We start from the raw sequence: 24,798 nt of genomic DNA, 5'->3' as shown, positions 1-24,798 counted from the left end.
TATGCCAAATTCACTTGAAATACTTAACATGTAGTAGTACTTAAAATGATCATCGATGAATAAACAGCAGAGGACTGCTGCACTCCCTTTTAAATTGTTATTGCTCCACTGATTTATTTTCGGGGAGAGGTGCCTCTTCATTATACAGTCCATGAAATGATGGCGTCAATATGCAACTCAGGCAACAATTTCTCAAAATTACACATTGAGAAATGTGACTCGACTGAAACATCCTTACAGCAAAAAAATCCATTATGATGAAGTTAAATAATTCATGAAGGCATAACTTGGTGCTGTTTTTTTCCCCTTTCTTGCCCAGTGGTGAACTGCACTGACCCAGGTATCCCTGCCAACTCCATCCGGGAGAGTAAGATAGAGCATGGCAACTTTACCTTTGGCAGTGTGGTGTTCTATGACTGTAATCCTGGATACTATCTGTTTGGCTCATCGGTGCTCACCTGCCAGCCGGCTGGACACTGGGACAAACCACTGCCTGAATGCATTGGTAGGATGGATGATTCACTGTTTTACTTAATGAATTCATTATTTTTAATTATTCCAATCAGTCCAGGAGTCTACTTATGTACCTGGACATCTATCCATCTATTTATAAATGATTGATACTGTATTTTATCTCTCTGTCTGCTTGCTTGTCTGTCCATCTATTGTCAAGTGGTTCAAAAGGCTCATTTATTGCGACCGTCAGGGAGCAACTTAGTATAGAAACGTGCGTCACACGCTGTGACACTTTGCTCTCACACGTAACTCTGCCATACTTTTGCCTAGCAACGTGATTTCAACTTTAAAACGCTCACACGACTTGGAACTTTTTTCCGCCAATAGGGACGAGCTGTAATTGTTGAAGCCCCCCCCGTCTTTCTATTGGCTGGGCTTTAAACAGCCATAACTCCAGTTCGCAGCATGGTACCGTCTCGAAACTTAGACCACCATAGGGATGAGCTGCAATTGTTGAAGCCCGCCCCCTCTTTCCTCCTTTTGGCTTGGCTTTAAACATCCATAACTCCAGTTCGCAGTATGGTACCATCTCCAAACTTGGTGTCTGGACTTGTAATTGTCCAGACTGTAAGCTATAATTGTTGAAGCCCCGCCCCCTCTTACAAGTCTGTTGTTTCCACCCTCCCTGACGGTTGCTTCTCGCCCTTTGGGCGTCTTACTGGTTGTATGCATCAGTGTAAGCATCAGTGTAAATAAGACGTCCCACTACCGTGACCACTGTCCGTGTCCATATCTACTTGAGTGTGTCCTCCTTTGCCTTTAAAACTTTTAAAACTTTGAGTTTTAATGATACGGTAAGTTACAATCCGTCATGAGAAGCAGCAGCTGTGTGTGATGCTGTTTGCTATCCCGGTGGCTTATGTTGTTGTGAGCCTAATTTGAGGAATGGGCTTACGATAACAGGACCACATGGAGGACCGGTTGTTTCAGTTGTGGCTAATGATCTCGCAGAAAGAAAACAGCCACCACCACTACTCTACTGGGGTTAACTGAGGAAGCAATCCAGTGCTCAATCTTCAGACCTGTTGATGTGTGAATGACTGATGGTGAACATTCATGTTACAGAGCCTCTGTGAAATTATTTAAAGTGAACCTCTGCATGTTGTATGCAGCTGTGGGAACCACTTCATTTCATGATATATAGATGATACACTGCCATCAGTTTGTCACACTGAATGCTAATTAAAGATACACACAGAAGTATCTATCTCAAATGTTTGTATTCTATTCCAGGCTTCGTTGACTCTGAACAGAAACAAGTTTTGTCAACAATTGCTAAAACTCATTAAAACGCTGTTCCCCTAAATATACAACAGTGTCAAAAACCATAATGAAGTAATGAGAAAGTGTTTTTTTCTTCCCTACAAAACATACAAGGACTTGAAGCATTTTGTATCTTTATATAGCGCTATCATATTTGATCTATTTTTGATGGGCAAATTAAAACTATCACACATTAAAGAGTTTTCTTTATTTTTATATTGTATGTTCCCACTCAGACCTAGCCAAATGGGAGTTGCAACATAACAGAGTAGATTCCAAGATAGATTCTGATGCTGCTGGTTTGGCTTTTTCTTGAGGCACGGTGAATATTACAATCTTTTGATCCGGACATGGCAGCATGGAATCCTCACCCCTTCTCTCTTATCTCTTCCAGAGGTGGACTGTGGAAACCCTGGTTCTCCTCCTGGTGGTATCATGGTGGGGGAGAAGTTTACCTTTGGCTCCACGGTGCATTACTCTTGTTCTGGAGAGCGGCAGCTCATTGGAGACCCGCCACTCTCCTGTCAGCTCAATGGACATTGGAGCTCTCCGCTGCCCCACTGCTCAGGTAAGACTGGCTTCCAAAGTTTGCAGGAGTCGCCAGTTTTGAACAAAATGCCTCCAGTCATCAACGCGGCACCTGTTTGCTCGCAAAACATTGCTGGCCCACAACAACCTACCTTCTGACCACTGCATTGATGACATTTGAATGACAATAGAGTACCCGTTCCCCAACCTTTTCAGCTTGGTACCAAAAACGAAACATTGTCAGCTCCCCAGTATGCGTTTCAGGTATTACAGATATTACAGGTTTATCCTAACAGTTCCTCTCTGTTATGCTGCTAAAATGGACGATGAATCAAATACTGAGTTGATACTCTAGATATTTTAGCAGATCACTTAATTTGTAAAAACAGACCTTTTTACACAAAAACAGCTTCAATAACGATATATTTTCCCCCAGCATTTCCTGCAATGTTAAAGGTAGGATAACAAATAAGGGCCAACTTCAGAATATTTATTTACATGCTAGTCCATATCCAGACAATAGTATCAGTTGCTCTTTTAAAGCAGTTTTATGTTAATGACTTACAATGGGAAAGGTTCTCCATATCTGCTGAAAAAGCACAAACATAATATCTCCTACTGTATATATATATATACACACACAACAACAACAACAGCTAAAGACTGCCTTAAAGTGCCACCATTGATAAATCACTCAGACTGCTTAACGGTCACATGAGCACACACCACATTGATACAATCAAGTCCTTTAGTGCAAAATGCAAATACAATAATACACAGGCCTGTTAACACAATGTCAGCAACATTGCTACTTCCCCCTGATATACAGTACAGTATGCTACTGTATGTACCCTCTTCAGCACCATGGACAGCGAAGGACATTCAGAGTTGAGGAAGAGGGGAAAAAGATTGAAACAGAGAATACAGCAATGGTTATGTAATAAAGTCAACTAACCAACTAGCATTTCAGAATAACATGTACCATATATAATGTCAATACTGTGGACAGTTTCTTACTGACAGCCTACTTTTATTCAGTAGAGCTGCAATAAAATTGCCTGGTTGTTGAACTTGTTGAACTGATTCGCCCAAACATTCGATAATTACAAAATGTTGGATTAAAGCCCTTCGCGAATGCCAGTAGAATCTGTTGGGCTTCCTGTGAATGCAGCAAGTTCTCACATGTTGCCCTAGAGGCCCCAAATGTTAGTCAATTCAATCAACACTGTTGGCATAACTACTGTGTGTAAGGAGAATAATTGCATTCAGTGTGCATTTGAGTGAGTGAAGTCCATACTTTTTATATCTGTGCAGTTGTCTGACTACAGCAACTGAGAGATATGTTAATGCCAACAATTATGCCATGTTACTAAACAAAATGTAACAAAATAAGTGAACATAGACAGAGTCACAGGTGACTGAAATGTGGCTTCCTAACAGCTGGCAGTGGTGCGTGTACTGTACATACACTACTAGATAAAGTATGTCAGCCGTGTTTGTGATTTTTTTAGACTCGCATACACAGTCCCCCTGCACCTACAGTATGCAACACATCAAAGAGGTCAAAGCGCAGGATCAGATCAGCCGCTGTGCAGCACCCCTGGAGCATTTTGGGGTTTCATCGGATGTTTCATACTTTCATGCCCTCGGTGACGTGAAACGTTGTTTCATGTCATCATTTCGTGACATCAACATTTCACAGAGAATATACAGAGAAGAAATGGTTATTTTCCTCTTCTTTACTCTCTATTATTGAACTCGTCACATCAGAACAGACAGATACAGAGATCTCCATATGCCCATTTACTTGCATATTGGTCGGATCGGCGGTTCTGGACAACCCCCGATCCTTCATCCATGCACTGTACTGTATTATTAGTAGCCTACAGACTAGACTAGAGTACAGGTACACGTACCACACTGGGCACTCTAACAATGGGTATAGCGAGTACTCTGACAACAGCCTACGAGTATTGCTTAAAGGGGTTGGGGCTATTATGGACGGGTACACGTTTGTGTGGTGACAGTACCCCTTTAAGTAGTCCTCTAGTAGGCCAGTCTAGTGTGCCTGTGTGTGTGTGTGTGTGTGTGTGTGTGTGTGTGTGTGTGTGTGTGTGTGTGTGTGTGTGTGTGTGTGTGTGTGTGTGTGTGTGTGTGTGTGTGTGTGTGTGTGTGTGTGTGTGTGCCTGTGTGTGTGTGTGTGTGTGTGTGTGTGTGTGTGTGTGAGAGAGAGAGATATCACATGTCCATATCCTGCATGATTAGCTTATTCATGCACGCATACAAAGTAACCCAGACACTCAAAGCTATTTATGACTGGGAAATCTAGTGCCTTTTCTGTTTGGCTGATGAGTGCTAATTGCAAGAATAGAATACTGATTATGCATCAGTGCCAAATATCACTCATCAGACGTCTCAGAACCGTTATCCTGATCCCAAAGAGACCATTATTTTTGTTTGATTTGATAGTGAGAGGAGGTTTGATTGATGAGCAGTCCACCACAACCACAGTATGCGAAGGGGCTAATGGCATTGCCTGCATGAAATAACGATCAATTGAGTGGAAGATATTACTGGCGACATTACCGAAATGAAGATTTATACTCATAGTAACCAAAGCTTATTCTCTACCCATCTTATGTCCTTTGCCATTTTTTCTTTGGTTGCAGACTCTCTGCATGACATTTTCTTAAAAAGAACAAAAGAGAAAGTGTTCCTTATATTGTCAGGAAGATCAAATCTTTACCGTCTCAGCTATTTCCTCCCATCACACTTAAGTGCTCCTGACCACTTAAGTAGAATGTCTTTATTGCCTGTTTGCCCAGTCTGTATACTCCAGTGAATTCACTGTCCTAGAAGTACTTTTTGTAAGCAGACCTGTATGACAGAGTTTGGAGTTCTTCAGAAGTGAATAAGTGGAGTGTTTAAATTCTCCAATAGTATTGTTTGTGCCTGCCTGCATACTAATCAATCCTGTATAACTACTATTTTCAGGCCTGAAATTATAGGCATACCGACAAAGGTTATTATTATTATTTTTTTTTTGTGCATTTGATTAAGAAACAAAGAAAGAATTACTAAGCTAGAGGCTATTTTCCAAAAAGCAAATTGGCAAAAACAACTAGGTGATTTGATTTGCACTTCACTGTCAAAACACACAAGCTTTATTGAATGCATTTATTTCTATTTTCATGTTTTTCTTTGTTCACTTTTTTATCCTTTATTTATGCAGCTAGGGTAGGTTTGCTGAGCATGAGACCTTGCCTCACACTCAGTTAAAAGACATTTAGGCCTAGAATTATTTAATGCTTTAACTATTGAAAAATAGCAGATATACAAGCTCACAGCGCGGCACCGAGTGCCACGCTGCGAGCTTGTAGATCTGCTATTTTTGAAAAGGTCGTGAAAATGTGTGCAAATCTTTGAATATACCGGTATGTATATTTTTTAAGCGAACATTTGTAACTCAAATTTTGCTTCTGGGGGGGAACTAAATATTTTGAGATGGGGGTCCGTGGCCAAATACATATCATTTTGGGGGGTCCTTCACATGAAAACGTTTGAGAACCACTGACAAAGAAAATCAAACATTTTCAAAAATAGCAGATCTACAAGCTCGCAGCGCGGCACTCGCTGCCGTGCTGTGAGCTTGTATATCTGCTATTTTTCAATAGTTAAAGCACAAAATAATGCGTAATAATGCGTTCCCAGTCTAAATGGGTTAAACCCCCTCCCCCTATGAAGAACATTCATGGGGGGCCCGCAGTGAATCCTTGTACCCAGGGCCCAGAATTAGGTGCGACACCCCTGCTTTAAGCCACAAGCGTGCTTCCCTAACCTTCACCACTGCTGCCCATTAACCTTTGAACTGCGAAATATAATTTGATATTTTTTATTGTATGATGTCTTACTGTCAAGTCTCTTCCCCCGGTCATCATACCTGGGCAAAATTACTTTGAAAAGACCCCCACAGCACTTAATTTAACTTGCACAATACCCAATTGACCTCAAGCATGACCACATCATTTGCCATTTAAGATGAATCAAACTAAGCTCAAGAAAGGTATTTAAAAATGAGCTGTTCCAGCTCCAGGGCTGGAATCTTTCTGGCTCAATGATTGGTTTGACTTTAAGGTCATATGAATTGTGTTGTGTGGCACTGATTTTGTAAAGGAAGAGGACATATTGAGGGGAAACTAAGAGCTAGAGTAACTATTAACTAATTACTTCAGCAGTCACTAGGTTCTAATTAACCGCTTTGATCGAAGTTGATTAGTGATCGGAAGTTGCAATTTAAAGAAAAGTAATGGATTAGGATTACTAATTACATTTGACTATACTGGAAAAAACTATGGATGTGATATTGTTAGTGATGTGATATGGTTGCTATTGGTTATAATATGGTTGTTAATGGTTCATTGATGATACTCTGATAATTTCAGTATTTGCTATATAACATTTTAACTCTATTTAATTCAGAGCATTATGATACTGCTTATACCTGCTCCATATTGTCAGATAGCAGATTGTTTTTTGTTTTGTTTTGTATGGGTGGCCTTGGTGGAAGCAGAATGTAGTTTTGAAAATCTAATTGGCAACAACTTCCACAGATATTCTCTTTACACCACCACATATCAATACAGACGAGCTTTATTGCAATCAGTTCTTTCTCATATTCTTCAACCAGTCACATCACTCCATCTGTGCTGGGAAGCCGTCACTCTAATAGTCAGCCTCCCGAAGGACAAAACACAGGTTGTTTTCACAGGTTGTTTTCCCATAACATTTTTAGTACCAATTTATAGCCAAGTTATACTGGCTCTGTCGACAGAATCATCATGACCATGGGAGAAATGATTGACAGTATGAGACCACAGATCTTACAATGACACATTGCAGTTCCAGCAGAATGTAGGTGTACCAGATGGCTGCCATCCTTCCACCATCCATCCACATGTCCATCCCTGCAACCAACCGTCCCTCCAGGCAGGGGCGTCACAAGGGGTAGGAAAGTGGGACTGAGTTACCAGGGCCCAAGGTGGAGGGGCCCTAGTAACTTTAGCTATTGAAAAATAGCAGATCTACAAGCTCACAGCGTGGCACCGTGTTGTGAAAATGTGCGCAAATCTTTGAATATATGTATTTTTTAAGTGAACATTTGTAACTCAAATTTTGCTTCTGGGGGGTCCTTGGAACTAAATATTTTGAGATGGGGGGTCCTTCACATGAAAAAGTTTGAGCATCACTGACATGCAAACATAGGTTTCTTGGCACACATTTTCACGATTTTTCAAAAATAGCAGATCTACAAGCTCGCAGCGCGGCACTCGGTGCCGCACTGTGAGCTTGTATATCTGCTATTTTTCAATAGTTAACATTAATGGGGGGCCCGCAGTGAATCCTTGTACCCAGGGCCCAGAATTTGGTGTGACGCCCCTGCTCCAGGCCATCCTTATCAGTAAAGGTCCTTACAAAATGGGAGCATATTTTTCCCTCCTCGATTAATTTGTCTGTTGTTTGTGTACATACAGTATATATAACACATTTAATGATAAATTGATGCAATTATGACTCGGAACGCGGTCAGGTTTTCACCGCGGATAAAGGCATCATTGATTCAAAATACTTGCTGGCGCATTTGCATCTTAGGAAGGCGGTTTGAAAAGCAATTGGGTAACATCTTCTATGAAGTCTATGCTTTCTAAACACACTTATAATGCATAATAATAATCTAATCATAACGGACTATAATCTAATCATAACACTGTATATAACTAGAAAAGGTTGGGAAATGAATTCCTTACCATTTATATATTAGATATTGTGATGTCACGTGAAGCATGACCAATCCTGAAGTTTATCCGGAAAGAAAGAAAGAAAGAAAGAAAGAAAGAAAGAAAGAAAGAAAGAAAGAAAGAAAGAACAATAGTACAATAGTATGGTTGCCTGACTGCACTCTGTCAAGGTGCCAGCTTGCACCTTGTGAACTCAGCCAAATAAGGCTGGTAATTTGCGAAAATGACAGGTGCGACCAGCAGAGTACACAAGTTGGGTGATGATAGCTGTCTGTGGGTACAGTATGTGGGTATGTGACCTGTATGTACAGTATGGTGGTTACGTCATCAAGAATGCTGCTCCCTCATTGGCTGGGCCTTTAGCCAATGAGGGAGCAGCGTTCCCTCATTGGCCACATATAGCCACCCAGGCACCCACCCACATACCAGCTATCATCAACCTACTTGTGCGCTCTGCTGGGGCAGGTAAAGATGTTGGTCGACTACGTTTTTTCACTGACGAAAACTAAAAAAAAATAAGCCGGAAACAGACGGCACCGAACGCAGTACTTGTAAGTAATAATTAAACAGATAAAGCCTTATTAAGTCAAGACAAGTATTATAATATTTCTGCTTGACATTGAGTTTTTGTTTACACTTCCATATGCATCCCATGTTAATTCTTATAGTTATAGTTAGTTAATACATTGTAATAATTGTGTAATGCTTCATAATCACAATCACAGTTAAAATGCAAGTCATTATAAGTGTTAAATTGTTGCTTTAAGAAAATATAAAATCTATGCAAGAAAAAACATACCATTATTTAAATTGTTTAATGGATCATAACAGAATAAATATGTAGTGTTCACAGAATAAATACTGTATGTAGTGTTTGTAAGGAGGTCAAACTGTTCTCGCTTGTAGATCTTCTATTTCCGCTGAAGAATTTTGGTTGAGCAGGTTACAGTTACAGTTGTAACTCAGGTCCATTTCATTAAGAATAGATGGAGCGTTTTAAGTGTTTAAAATCGCCCAGCTACAAGGGAGAGAACAAACTTTGGCACACGCAGGAAAGCGGGCATATAACGGGTCAGCCAGGGGGGAAAGTTAGCTTGTTTCAGGAGAAATTTGAAGGACAAATAATCAACCACTTTCCGACCATTAATGTCTCGTATCCCATAGTGCCTTGCAAGGTCACAGTTCATCAGTACTTTGCCCGTCATTGACATGAGCTTTTTGTCTCTCGCCAGTGCTACAATGAGCTTCCCACTCAGCTCTGTGGATTCTCCATTGGCAAACAATGCCTTTAATTCAGAAGGAAAAATGGAGGACAAGGGTGTGTCCTCCAGTACGAACTGACTAACCAGTTCTGTCTGCACTGGCCCAGGCCACAGACTGACCGAGGCCACCCCTTTCTCTTTCAGTTCAACAGCAGTGTCTGCCGCTAGCCTGTCACAAGCGGCTTTACCAACGCCATAGGGCACATTGAAGAAATACTGCATCCCTCCCATGGACGAGATGACGACAATCAAGCCCCGTCGGCCCTGTGCCACCATTAACCGTGATGCATAGACAGTGCAGAAGTAGTGACCTCGTAGACCTGTGTTGTTTATCATATCCCACATGGACGGGTCAGTCTCCCAGAACTTCTTTCCCATATTCTCAAACAGAGCCGGCGTCCCAGCATAGGCATTGTTAACGAGGATGTCCAGTCTCCCGTTTTGTTCCTGTTTGATCTGTTCGAACAGTTCCTTAATGTCTTCATCCTTTGAGGAATCACAGACCACCGGAACACACTTCCCACCCCGCTCTGTAACCTCTGCTGCGGTGAGTTTGAGAGTAATCTCCAGGCGACCTGTGATGTAGACAGTAGCCCCGGATTCTGACAATTGTAGAGCTATTCCTTTGCCAATGCCCCGGGAGGCCCCTGTCACCAGACACACCCAGCCTGAAAGGGACATCTTTACCTGGCGGTCGAATTAGTCTTCACACGTCCCTTGGCGCATGTAACATCAACGGAACTCTTCCTATGAATATGAAAAGTAAACACAAAAACCGGAGAACTTATTCCACCACTGCGTCATACTGATGACATCAGGTAACTCCATACATGGACATAAAGGGGACACAGACAGACAGACAGACAGACAGACAGACAGATAGATACAGAGCTGTTTGGATTTACAGCTCTGGACAACTGCAGGTCCAACACACACAACACACCCTTGGGTCTTCTGCGATACACATGCCAAGTGAGAGGCACCTGCACACACACACGCACGCACGCACGCACGCACACGCACACACACTCACACACACACACACACACACACACACACACACACACACACACACATTTTCTTTTCACACACACACATTTTCGTTATCGTCTCGTCAACAAAAACAACACTGGCACACGCACACACAGATTCTTTGCCCCTTTGGTTATGCAATGTGTGCTATAGTGCAGTAATGATTCTCATTGTACTTGGAGGCCATTCAATGACGTTGGTACTATGATGTCTATTGTCTATGATAAACTATGATAGCGACCATAGGTCGCTACTTAGTATGAAAACCTCCAGCTCATGTCTGTCTGTAACTCTTCTGACATCTGTCTGTCACTCTTCTGACATCACAATTACACCTCATACCAGCTCAGCAGAAGGATATAGCTGACCTGTTCTAACATCACAATGATGTTGCAAATTAATTCTGTCCCTTTTATGCCCATATATGGAGATCCCTGATGTCATCAATATTAAGCCCATGTGCGTCACAGTGTGTGGCACCTCATCCCAACTCATCCATATTTGGGAAAATAAAGCCTCATTTTGTCCGACTTAAACAACCAACTGCAACGAGAGTCACACTGTCATCAATATTAAGCCCATATCTGGGAATATTGTATCAGTCTCATGTGGTCTATGACATCAAACATCTACTGTATGATGTCAGACGTCAGTCATCTTCATATTTGGGAAAATATGGTCACATTTTGGCCAACTTAAACAACCAACTGTGCATTTTTTAGTCAAAGTTGATCCCAGGCCAAAGCACCAGTGCTCGCCCAGCGGTCTGCTGTCACCCATGGCGGATGTGTGCACGCGTCCATGTGCACGCACCTCTGCGAGGTCACCCATATGCATGCACCTCGCCCTAATGGGTGAGGTCGCTTCTCGCCCTTAGGTATCTGTTGGTTGTATCTGTCTGCCATGTCCCTTTTATGCTGTATGTACCGTAAATCCATTATCCATTTTCATAGTAGTAATAGGTTAGCGTTACACTGTTGTAAAGCATTATACATTTACTATAAGTGGTCATTGGGTGATTCAAGTAAGGTTTTAACATTTCTGGAGGTGTAGGCATAAACGTGTTGTGTGTTGTTCTGGCAGATGTAATTACATACTTTTTCACTTTACTTAATGCACCTAATGATATTGGTTTTGCTGAAGAATCAATAAAGTTTCTTCAGCAGTTCTTTGGGATGGTTGAGGTAGTGTACAGTATCACCACAGCCATATAAAGCAGCTGTTAAGCCGCTGTATGATTCCACAGGGGTTTTCTACTGGTTCTATAACTTAGTTTCGGCAGATCTAATGATTCTATAGACCAGTGGTTCGCAAACCTTTTAGCTCGAGACCCAAAAAATAAATTAGACGTTTGCCCGGGACCCAAACTAGTGAAAACAGTAGGTCTGCAAGCTCACAACGCGTTGCATCGTGCTCCGTTGTGAGCTTGTAGATTGGCTATTTTCACTACTTCTCAAACATTTGTGTTCTAATTTAAGGAATTTCTTTGATTTCTTCATGAAATTACTGAACAAAATCATTGAATTTTGTTTTTAATTCATGAAAAATTATTTAGTTTTTTGGGAATGTTTATTGAAAATGTTTTGAAATGATAATAACCCATAAAAATGGGTCCCCACCCAGTGTTTGGGAAACAGTGCTATACAGTATATCACCATTTAACAAAGGTGCTATTGACACTAACTAACACGTTCCTCTATGCTTAGGAACCACTTTTAGAGCTGTATAGTCCTTGAATTCCTTATTCTTGAATCTTGAATATTTTCTCCATAACGGGTGCCTGGAGAACAGCATATAATTTGGAGATTCATTCCTAATCCACCGGCATCCAAGTTAGTGGTGACATTATAGCTGTCAGACTGCAGGACAGGACAGGGTAGGCTGCCTCGTCTCGGCAAAGGAGACTCACACAGATGTTGTGTACTAGCAAACACAACCACATACGCACACATGGACAGGTAGACACTCTCACACAGACAAACACACAGTAGACAAGCACAGCAGACACACGCACACGCACGCACGCACGCACGCACGCACGCACGCACGCGCACACACACATAGACAAGCACCACAGAGTCAAACAGACACACACACACACACACACGCACAGGCAGAGGGGTGTTGACAGAAGATATGAGTTGCTTTGTGTCAACATGGGTGATATTACTGCAGGTGCATGCTGCCGCGTGTACAGAGTGTGGTGTAGCAAACACGCAGGCTGCCATGCACTGTGTGTATGCCCTGCTCAAGGAACACCCTCTGATAACTATAAAAATCCAGATCACAAGGTGAGAGTGATACTGTACAGACAAGCAGGTAATCTACGGTACGCCGTCACACATACGCACACATGCAGGGACGTGCAGAGAATGTTAAAGAGGCAGGGGCTGAAATTTCTAAAAGGGCCTTTGCAGTCGCAGCTTGGAGGTTGGCTATTTTCGGTACTTGATGCCACACTAAACTAAGCATAATCAAGTGGATACTCGTGATGTGACGTACGGCATGTATTTCTACGCAGAGAGGGCAATTCTTTCAACATAAGATGCTGCATTCAAGTTCAGGAGAGTTTGGACAAGGCAATTTTCTTAAATGCTGCCTTTCAGGTATGGCATGGAAAGAGGGCATTTGCATTTCTTTCACCATAGTTAAAACTGCATTCATGGTCTGGAGAGGGCACTTTTTACAGACGGTTAAAAGGGCAGGGGCTCAAGCCCCCTTTGATGTCTATGTGTGCACGTGCCTGCACACATGCATGTGCATGTGCACACACATTACGCATGCATGTACTCTACTGTACATGCACTTTCACTCTTCCCCCCTGTGTCGCGCTTTGCTTTATCCTCTGAAGCCAGATCCTTTTTTTTATTTCAGAGGCTTTTGTACTGTAGCTGGTCTCATTTCTGTGAGAGAGTGGTGCAGTAGCTCTGGCAGCAGCAGCAGCAGCAAGAGACATGTCAGAGGAGGGGTGTTAATGTGCAGAACGTGCTTCTGCTGTGCTCAAGGGATGCATCCCTGGTCAGTCGCCTTAACTCTGTGATGTACTCGTGCCTAAATTATACTTAGTTACACACGGGTGTTGCGCTCTCTCTCTCTCTCTCTCTCTCTCTCTCTCTCTCTCTCTCTCTCTCGCTCTCTCTCTCTCTCTCTCTCTCTCTCTCTCTCTCTGTCTTTCTCTCATTTCTTGCATCTGGAGAGAACTTCTTTCCAAGAGTTTTCTTTTTTCTCTTTTGCTTCCTGTGTCCGCTGGATACATACGTTTCTAACAGGACGCGCCGTGTATCCTTTTACGGGCGTTAGCTCGTAGATATTGTAGATGTGCGAGACAAGTGGTTGAACACAGTGAAAGCGTGTTATACATTATTCCTCTGCAGGAGAGATCTTTCAGGATAATGATAAAGGATCGGGCTCCCGAGGTCAAACTGTATTCATCATTTCTCATAACCACAGCTGGTTGCGTTTTAGTGCTTCCGCTGCAGCTTTTATGGGAGGGATGCTCTCTGTGTCAAAGCAGTGAAAACTATCGGTCCTCCAGGTTGTTGGCCTGGTGACAAATGCTCATTGGTGCATTTTGTGTTTTATAGCGGCGTCTACTGTAGGAAGCCTCAAGTGCGGGTCTTCTTCATTGTTCCCCTCCTGCGTGACAGAGTGGAGAGGTGTGTGTGGGGCTGCTTCGACTGTGAACACACACAAGCAGGGGTGTCACAAGGGGGGGGGGGGAAGTGGGACTGAGTTACCAGGGCCCAAGGTGGAGGGGCCTTAATTATTTTATACTTTAGATATTGAAAAATAGCAAATATACAAGCTCACTGCGCGGCACCGAGTGCCGTGCTGCAAGCTTGTAGATCTGCTATTTTTGAAAAGTCGTGAAAATGTGTGCAAATCTTTGAATATGTAACATTTGTAACTCAAATTTTGCTTCTGGGGGGTCCCTGGAACTAAATATTTTGTGATGGGGGTCAAATACATGTTTGGCCAAATACATCTGTGGCCAAATACATATCATTTTGGGGGTCCTTCACATGAAAAGGTTTGAGCACCACTAACATAAACCTTAGAAGGATTTGAAATATTCAAAGTGTAATAATGCGTTCCCGGTCTAAATGGGTTAAACCCCCCGCCCCCATGAAGAACATTCATGGAGGGCCCGCAGTGAATCCTTGTACCCAGGGCCCAAAATGTGGTGCGACATCCCTGAACACACACAGGGGAACAAAGAGAAATATTATGCTATCTCCATACTTGCCCGTCCTGACTGTTCCTTGGCTGTTTGTCTCTCATTGCAGGCGACTCGGCGGGCACCTGTGGGGACCCTGGCACGCCCTCCCACGCCAGCAGAGAGGCGGGCAACTTCAAGCTGCGCAGCAAAGTGCGCTTCACCTGCGCAGTGGGTCACACGCTGTACGGCTCGGCAGAGAGGATCTGCTTCCCCAACGGGACCTGGTCGGGACGACAGCCCTTCTGCAAACGTGAGGGGACTTTTTATTTGAAATGTCCTGTGTGAAAATTACACGTGTGTCAGACAGTAGCGGTAGTGATACGGAGGATAGGAGCCGCAGGCAGGTTGTGTCTGACATGTATTGAGAAAGCTTTTTTTCCCTTCTTTTTACAAATGTTACAAGCAAGCTCAAGGTGGTGAACATGCGGGTGTTTTGCACACGATCGATCTCTCACACACGCGCGCGCACACACACTCACACGCACGCATGGACAAATGTTCACAAACACAGTTCTGCACCAGATGGATAAGCACCTCTTTGCTGCAGTCTGGTATTTTCCGCCAGCACATGGTGCTGTTCATAGCCTCCAGATCTCCAACCAAAGAGGGGGAGGGGGGAGGAGGAAAAAAATCCATTAATTACAAAGACCTAAAGCCAAGTTCCTTTTTGGAATGTGATAAATGAATCATTTTGGATTTTGAAGATATTGCTTCGCGGTGAGCCAGCGCTACGTGGTGCATAAATTAGCCCCAGGGGTCAACAGGATATTGAGGATAGAAGGGTTTGGCTGCACCGGTGCAATTGTCTATACTGTCCAGCTTGGCACAACACCAATGTAATTTTTAATATGACAGGCCGATGTAGACCCATCAGTGCTCCTCTCTATTTCTGCCTTTCCCTCTCTCTCTCTTCCTCATTCAACTTATATCATTTCTCCCGAAAAGGCAGAAATCCATCTGGATGTCTAGCTGTCTTGTCTTTCTTCATCTTGCTATTGGTCTCTGCCTCTAGTTATTTCACTCTGTACCTCCCTCTCTCTCTCTCTCTTTCTCTCTCTCACACACACACTCGCACGCACACACACACACACGCGCACGCACGCACGCACGCACGCACGCACGCACGCACGCACGCACGCACACAACACAACACAACACAACACAACACAACACAACACAACACAACACACACACACACACTCACACATATGCAGCTGAACTTATTAAGTTACTTGTAAGACGAGGCGAGGTCGCGCCAATTCTTGGCCATCTGGCCAGTATTTCCGACCAGTTACCCATATATCTCCATATATGGGCATAAGGGCGTACCCTAACAGGGCATCATCTGGGAATGCCAATACTGTATATGGACATTTTATTCATTTTATCCTTTATTAATATATATCCATATACATATGGACTTAATATTAATGTTTTCGGGGAAGGTAGGGTGTAAATCAGAGTAAAGCAGGCTCTTGGGTCAGACAAGCTGTGACATTTCTCATGGTAAACTGCGACCTTCGGTCACAATTACTCTCCCCTCATTCCAGCAGGGAAGGAATCCACTGCTTGAATGAGTTTTCTTGTTGTCTGTCTATGATCTAAAGGCGTGTCAGCTGTTAAGTCCAGCCATCTGTTATGTATGGCCCGCTGTAATCTCCAGAAAACAGTCAATATGAATGTTCAGCTTAATATCTCGGCCATGGTGCCATCCAGGCCTTCTGTCTCTGATACTTAGTGTATATGTCTGTCGTCTTGTTTGAGATGAATTATTCAACGATTGAGTCATACGACATGGCTTACATTGGCTTATCTGTGATCCGTACATGTCTGAGGTTGGGCATGAATATTCAAATGTGTGCATGCACGTGTGTGTGTGTGTGTGTGTGTGTGTGTGTGTGTGTGTGTGTGTGTGTGTGTGTGTGTGTGTGTGTGTGTGTGTGTGTGTGTGTGTGTGTGTGTGTGTGTGTGTGTGTACGTGTGTCTGGCTTCTAGCAGGAAATTGCGCCTGTGCCCACACTTCCGTCTCCTGCTGAAATCACTATTTCAAATTTTCCAGACAATTAAGTGATTGAAAGGGTAAATCAATTTAGTAATGAAACATGATTTCGTGCAGAGAGAAAACACTTGAAACAAACTCCCTCGGGATTCAGCATGAAATGATCCTGTCAGGCAGAATGTCCCATAAATGGTGAAAAAAGTATTTTAGATTGGCCTTGGTCATTGTCTAAGGCTTTTTAATGAAAACAAATTAATGCTGTTCAGTCGTTCTTAAACTGTGTGGTGCACTGTTCCTAGGCGGTTTACACACGCACATGCGCATTCACGCACGTGCGCATTCACGCTTACGCGCGCGTGCGCGTACACACACACACACACACACACACACACACACACACACACACACACACACACACACACACACACACATGAAGATATGTACAATGTTTGATTTCAAATCTGACAACCCTATGTTGGGAATATTGTCAAATAATATATCATATTATAAAAATGTAAATAACAATCCATAAGCTCACGACACATCGCAATGCATTGTTAGCTTTTCAAAAATAATCCAGAAACATTTTGTGGCTACATTAAGTGGTTAAAGCGTCTTGCAAACTGCACTAGCCATCTCTCGGCACCTCGGGGAACCCTGAGGTAATTGATCTTTCGCGCCTCTGACCTTTGCCTCCTCTCTTCTGTCCTCCATTGCAGCGGTGCATTGTGGGAACCCGGGTACGCCAGCTCACGGCCGCGTCTCCCGCCTGGACGGCACCACCTTCTCCCACTCCATCGTCTATTCGTGCATGGAAGGCTACTTCCTCTCAGGCGCGCCCACGCGCCAGTGTCTGGCCAACGGCACGTGGTCCGGCACAGCTCCAAACTGCACACGTACGTATCGGACACAGGAATAGAAACAGTTATGATACGCCTATCCCCGGCTTGCTTTATCATTCCTGCATTGTGAAATATGAATGAGGCTCAGCTCTCTCGCTCCACACACTGTCATAAATAGACCATATCTGGCCTGGAAGGGATGTGGTCTGGCTCACTACCGCAACACAGAACCAGAGATTCTGAGAGAACAGAATCAGACGCACCTGCCAGTGGTGGAAAATGTATCGATACTACATGTAAAAATATATAAGTAAAAGTCTGGAATTCTACATTTACTTGAGTAAAAGTACAAACGTATTGGTATCGAAATATACTTAAAGTACCAAAAGTAGAAAGTACTCATTCTGCAGAATGTCCCATTTCAATGTATACAAATTTAAAACAACATTTGTCTCTGAGATGAAGTGGAGTAGAAGTAAAAGTATATAAAATTGGAAATACTCCAGTAGAAGTAGAAGTACTCAAAATTGTAATGTACTTGTGTACATGTATTTAGTTACTTTCCAGCGCTGGCTCCTGCACAGTGAAATCCTCAGTGTTGAATGTATTTCCAGGTTAAATTAACGTTGAGAATTTTACTGTGTGCCTCATCACATTTTGGCTCAGTGACATTATCTGGCAGAAATGGGATTTGTCATCGTTGCCTGGAATAGAATCAACAATTACAGAAGAAAAGAAAAGGAGAGAAGTGGTGCATTTCCCAGTGCGAAATGCAGCAAGATTAGACACACCTCCGACGGCTGTCATCTAAATCTTTTCACCTCCAGGGAGAGCAGTGTAGTACGTGGCCCAGGGCAGGGGCGTCACAAGGGGGGGAAAAGTGGGACTGAGATACTAGGGCCCAAGGTGGAGGGGCCTGGAATTATTTGATACTTTAGCTATTGAAAAATAGCAGACCGAGTGCCACGCTGTGAGCTTGTAGATCTGCTATTTTTTTAAAGTCGTGAACATGTGTGCACATCTTTGAATAGTGTATTGTTTAAGCGAACATTTGCAACTCAAAATCTTCCCTGAAACAAAATATTTTGAGATGGGGGTCCATGGCCATCCTTTTGGTGGTCCATCACATGAAAAAGTTTGAGCACCACTGACATAGAAACATAGGTTTTTAAAAAAAAACTTATATTCAGAAATATTCAAAGACTTGCACACATTTTCACGATTGTTCAAAAATAGCAGATCTACTGTACAAGCTCGCAGCCGCGCTGTGAGCTTGTATATCTGCTATTTTTCAATAGTTAAAGTACCCAGGGCCCATAATTTGGTGCGACACCCCTGGCCCAGGGTGTGTCACTGAGCATGACTCTAGTCTACGCCGTGCCAATAAGCACCTTGCTGTTTCTTCAATCAGACTCTGCTCTCGCAAGATGCTCCATCACTGAAGTAAACACATTCTTTGTCAATGGCAATAAACCCCCTCCCCTCTCTGAATAAATTAAGCCAAACGGAACAGGCCTAGAGGAGAGGGGAGGCTCTAACTGATCAACGGCAGTGGTAAAATACCGCCTCAGATTTCAAATGGCATATAAATCTTGCAGTCCCTCTAGCTCGCTCTCAGCAAGGCGTCAGAACTGTCAAGACAGTTTTTATCGCCCGCATCCCAGCAAATGAGCCCTGTGGTAATTAAGGAGCGTGTCGATCTATATTCAATTTGCACCAGAATACCTATTAAACAAAATTACATATTTTTCTTCTCTTTGAGCATAATCGTGTTCCTGCTCCTGCACCCTGTCTTGGTATTGTTGGTAATTGAATCTCAAAAAGAAGATAAAATGGTTTGTGCTTATTTTCAATTCTGGAATGAGCAAGCCTATGGAATATGTGATGCAGTGTGAAGCATATGCGCACACGTGCATAGACACACAGACGCAGAGAGAGACAAAGACAGATGATGGAGGGAGATGGCTCTATTAAAAGGAATTACTGTGATTAGACATGCAGAGAGAAGCAGGATTTCTACTTACAGTAGTTGTGCTGCACCGGTGTCATACACCAGAAATGGCAGATCTGCTGTTTTTGACACAATGAACAACCAAGTATATCGTCACAGTCGGGCAGAAACCTTGTATCTCCAAGTTTCAAATTTGTAAATTTTTTCACAAAGTAAAGCACTGCTTCATCACACAAGGCCGTCGCACAAAAGTAGTGAAAACAGCAGATCTGCAAGCACACAACGCCTCGCACCGCGAGGCGTTGTGTGCTTGTAGATCGGCTGTTTTCACTAGTTTAAATCATTTTCAAAATGCTAAATGCAAAACGAACGGTTTTGGACATACAAGGTTTTCACCCGACAACGACGATATCTCAGGCTGGAGAACATACATTTCCTTCCTATACTTTGTGACCGGTCCGTCACCGGTCCCATGGCCTGTACGTACCACCCTGCACCACCCAGCTCTCCTTTCTGCCTTTTGATGGACATAAAGTTAACACTCTGCATTATATTTTAGTGCCTGGGTCAGGGACAACTAAAACTCTGAGATGCCAGGATTGGCTCAATATGCCTGCATTATGGGAGACGATCATTTTCACAGTTCAATGATTATCGATCGCCCAGGTTACTGGATCAAAGTCACACAGCATTCTCAAGGGGAGAGAGAAAGTGTAAAGATGCCTGGTACTTTCAGTTTATTGTTTCAGCATTTTTTATGCGTTATTCTTCGGATAGGGGAGTGGGGAAAGACCAAGGACACAGAGATGAGAGATATGCGTGACAGGATGGGAGTCCGATTTAAATTCAGGTCCACACGGCCCAAAGGAGCATGGTCTGTGCACTAACCAGGCACCAGGTACCCCTGTCCCCTGGTAAAGGATCTTTATGCAGTGTTATGGAATACATTTAGATCAGTAAAGTACGAAGGTGGAGCATGGAAACTGTAAAACCACCGTCAGTTCTAGACTTAGAGTACATTACAGAACCACTTTTATTGGTTCTGTTGATTTTTGTGGGGTTTCTCTCCCCCTCAAGTATTTGCCTCTCTACCAATGTGTTTAGTGGCAATGCAGAACATAGTCAGTCTGCCTGTGTCTTTGTCTTCCCTAGATACTGCAGTCTGCTTGTTCAGAACCTCGTGAGACACTTTTTAATTGATACCAATTGAAAATTTCATCAGACCTGTTATTCATGCCACCTGCTTCCATCTGCATTTGGAGATACACACCATGCTTAATTGAAGCAAATGTGTCTGGTTGTAATGCGTTAACCTAGCAGTCAAAACGAACCTGTGTCTTCTCAAGGCTACAAACACAAGCACACACGCACGCACGCACGCACGCACGCACGCACGCACGCACGCACGCACGCACGCACGCACGCACGCACGCACGCACACACACACACACACACACACACACACACACACACACACACACACACACACACAGACTCAGGGCTACAGAGACAGCAGGCTTTGTCAGTTTCTATTTCCCATCATTGTGATAATCCAAGATCCCCAACTGAGAGAACAAAATCGTGATTGCATTCAAACCTCTCTGGACAGTTCTGGGTCTTGTCATGAAATAACCCTTCTGTGGAAAGGTACGCAAAAGTGCCATTTTCTGAGGCTATGTATGTGGCTCTCAGGCATCTTACATAAGCAGGCACTCCACGGACTGAAAACTACGGTATACGGTCTTCTGCCAGATAGGTGTCAAAAGACCTATCACTCAAAATGGAGCCTGGAGAATTTCACAAAATTGGATAAACTCCTTGGAATAATGTTCAAAATGTAGCTGATGCAAAATACCCTTTTGACACATGGTATTTCAATAAGGAGAATATGAATAGAATATAGAATATGTAGGATTGAGCTTTTAGAGAACACAGAACGCAATCTTTTCTTCTGACAGGCATTACTGTACATCACCTATAGCAAAATAACATGACCATACAGTATATAGACCAGGGGTTCCCAATTTTCTTTGTCTCAGGGCACCCCATAAATATTTGTTTTAATCCGAGGCACCCCAACATTATAATTTTCACGCCCTGCACCTTATATTTATAGCATATCATCGTTGTCGGGTGGAAACCTTGTATGTCCAAAACTGTTTGTTTTGTATTTATCATCTATAAAATGTACTAAACTAGTGAAAACAGCAGATCTACAAGCACCGCGAGGCGTTGTGTGCTTGTAGATCGGCTGTTTTCACTAGTTTTGTGCGACAGTCATATGATGCAAGGCTTTGCTTTACCAAAAGACGTACACATTGAAACTTGGAGATACGAGGTTTCTGCCCAACAGTGACGATATTTTAGAGATTATGTTGCGAAGAAAACATTGAGATAATAGCCATTTTGGTTAGAACTGACTGAAAATAACTTTGTACTTCAAGTTTAAAATGATACTAAATATTTTTGTGTCCAAGTGGCCAAATAAATTCCAAATATTATCAAATTATCTCGCGGCACCCCTGGACTGCCGTCACGCCACCCCAGGATGCCCCGTCACCCACTTTGAAAACCCCTGATATTATAGACCAATGCACACATGCCATACTGTAGTTGGATATTGAAAATCCCATTCCTCCCCCCTGCCGTCTCTTGTGACCTCACCTTTGTGGAATGACAGCCAAGGCACTTGTGCTTCATTGCTCATCGCTCTCATTTAATGTTAGTGCTATTTCTCTCTTTTGCCCTCATGGCCCCTTACAGTGATCACCTGCGGTGACCCGGGCGTTCCGGCCAATGGGCTTAGGTTCGGCGATGACATCACCGTGGGCCAGAATGTGACATTTGCGTGCCAGCCAGGCTACCTGATGGTAGGAGGCGAGGGCACCGTTGCGAGAACCTGTACCAACAACGGCACCTGGAGTGGTACTATGCCAGCATGCCAAGGTAAGACTGACCACACATACGCACACACGTACGCAAGCACGCGGGCACACACACACGCATGCATGCACGCACGCACACACACACACACACACACACACACACACACACACACACACACACACACACACACACACACACACACACACACACACACACACACACACACACGGTGCACACAGCAGAAGACAGTCGACCTTGATAACCATCCGACCATACTGTACCATCCTTGGCATGCCTAGCACCAGTGTCATGTACCGTACAAAGCGCACACTTATACACCCTGAGATCTAATTAGATTAGCAGGCAAGGTGACACAGGGGAGTTCTTCTGTGTTCAGATAATGTCAGGGTTGGTTTAGTTTAGAAGATACAAGCACTCGATATAAGATACAGTATAAGATATGTATTGGAACTCACTCACATGCTATAAAGCATAAAGCATATAATGCTTTCTTATGAACAGAGATTATGTGATGTGTCTGTAAGTGATAAAACTAGTGATATGAAAATGATATGTCCAGATATAACATAAACCCCATTTGAGAGCCTTTGATCTAGGGCATTCGCAAGCATTTCGCCCTCGCCTGCAACCAACATGCTACAGTACCTGTGGTTGCCTGGAGCCGTGTGGCTCAACAGTTCCTCTGACATGGGATGATGGATGTCTACTATCTCCTCCTCATCGTGCAATGAGGATCACAGTAATTATATTTCAATGGTTAATCATGGCCTCTCTCCAGCAGTTTTGCATACTCCATGAGCTTGATTACCGCCAGAGTTAGCGAGTCTACAAAGAGGAGGGAGCTGCTGCTCGCCTGTTAAAGCGCCGCACATTGCTGTGATTTATGGTGCCTGGGTGGAGGCATAGATTAGCATAGCTGGCGTTGGTGCCCAAAAGTGAGCATCGCAGGGAGGATTAACTTGTGCAGTGAACGGTTCCAAAGTAAGGCTGTGTCAGGAAAAGCCCACGAGGCAAATGGCGCCACATTGTTGCTAAGGAACAGTTTCGTAGGCTGCTGTCACTGCAACAGAAAGGGGAGAGCTGGCTTTCGGTTCGCACACAGAGATGGAGAATGAGGTGTGGAGGCAGAGGCAGAGACAAAGACAGAAAGGGAGAGAGGGGGAGAGAGAGACAGACAGGCAGGCAGACAGGGAGGCAGGCAGGCAGGCAGGCATGCAGACAGGGAGGCAGGCAGGCAGGCAGGCAGGCAGGCAGGCAGGGAGGCAGGCAGGCAGGCAGGCAGGCAGGCAGGCAGGCAGGCAGGCAGGCAGACAGACAGACAGACAGACAGACAGACAGACAGATTGAAAAAGAAACTGGGGTAGAGACCATTTGTACCTGTATCTAGCTCCTCTCTATTTCTGGACATACCATACCATTAACTTTCAGAATTAAATAAATTTGAACTTGAACCCTAACCCTAACCCATTGAAAATGGTTAAAAATAAAGTTTAGAGCCCCCCCAAAAAAACTCAATCTATACTGTTGGCGGCGCGACGTATTCCAGGGTGCCTATCCCGGACTAGTCCGGGATATTTAATAAAATGAATTAATTAATCGGAGGCCTCAACGAAGCCCCGGTCTAAATTTCCATCCATGGCCCGGGCCCCACTCGGCCATCCACGGGCCGTAATCGCGCAACGCGGCCGCATCGGGCCGCCCACTCCAATAATAAGTCACATCTTTAGAGAGGGTTTTCTCTGATTTCTGATTTGTGACCAACCAGAACGTTTTCTTTGCGACTGAAATAGCTTTAGATCGGGCTTCTAAAAAATAAAACAGTGAATGGCTAAGTGTTAGCTATCTTCCTCCTCTAGTCCCCCATAGCAGCGGCTGCAGTGAAATACAAGGCAGTACTGTCTTCTTCTACGGTAGCTAGAGCGAAGGCCTATACAGATATTTCTGGCACTCTAGCGGCCACTTGTGGCCCGGGGCACTGTACGAGTTAAACAGATAGGCTGTTCTGTGTTTTGCTAAGTCCCGGAAAAGACATGCTGTGATTGGCCAGTACAGTCACTTTGTTTGGCACCCCAAAACATGATTTATAAGACTATGGTGGCTCGTGTGGGACAACCAAAGCATGGATGGATGTGTTTGTAATGACAACTAGTCCTTGACCTCAAACAAATGGGGCTGTTAAGTCTGACATCATTTTGTAGGCAGAGGAGAACTTTTGCCCCCAAAAAACGCAAATCTTTTTACTATTTTTACTATTTACTAATTTTTCTTCTCTTTGTTGTTGAAAGGAAAGTGGTAGAATTATACTTTAGTCGTTATTTTTGTCTCGGATCTGTTGAAATAGCGAGGGACAGATATTGACAATAAATCTGCTTGGAGGTCTGACTACAAAATGATGTCACGGCTTAAAAGCCCCATAGCGTAAAAGCGTTAGGCTTATGGGCTCCAATGTATGCTATGAGGGCTGCTGGGTTCTGCTGGGGAACC

At 43.6% G+C, this 24,798-nt stretch overlaps 2 protein-coding genes across 2 annotated transcripts in view; one reads left to right on the top strand and one right to left on the bottom strand.

The window, feature by feature from the left end:
* LOC308309097 (CUB and sushi domain-containing protein 3-like) overlaps nt 1-24,798 on the top strand; it is a gene marked incomplete at both ends in the record, with an annotated part of 377,797 nt that overhangs the window by 305,931 nt on the left and 47,068 nt on the right. The window contains 5 exons of the mRNA XM_080754567.1: nt 320-505; nt 2,174-2,347; nt 14,683-14,865; nt 17,334-17,510; nt 22,171-22,353. Of these exons, the coding sequence (XP_080610693.1) occupies nt 320-505; nt 2,174-2,347; nt 14,683-14,865; nt 17,334-17,510; nt 22,171-22,353 (903 nt within the window). The remainder of the gene's footprint in view (nt 1-319; nt 506-2,173; nt 2,348-14,682; nt 14,866-17,333; nt 17,511-22,170; nt 22,354-24,798) is intronic.
* Nucleotides 9,107-10,045, bottom strand: LOC308308118 (dehydrogenase/reductase SDR family member 1-like; the record flags this gene model as incomplete). Its single annotated transcript, XM_080753486.1, has 1 exon — nt 9,107-10,045. The coding sequence occupies one exon, from the start codon at nt 10,043-10,045 to the stop codon at nt 9,107-9,109; it is 939 nt and encodes a 312-aa protein (XP_080609612.1).

Source organism: Nannobrachium achirus (assembly GCF_963921795.1).
Source record: "Nannobrachium achirus genome assembly, chromosome: 2".
Taxonomy (NCBI): domain Eukaryota; kingdom Metazoa; phylum Chordata; class Actinopteri; order Myctophiformes; family Myctophidae; genus Nannobrachium; species Nannobrachium achirus.
The sequence above is the reverse complement of the archived record's forward strand: the minus strand, read 5'-3'. Positions and strand labels throughout refer to the sequence as shown.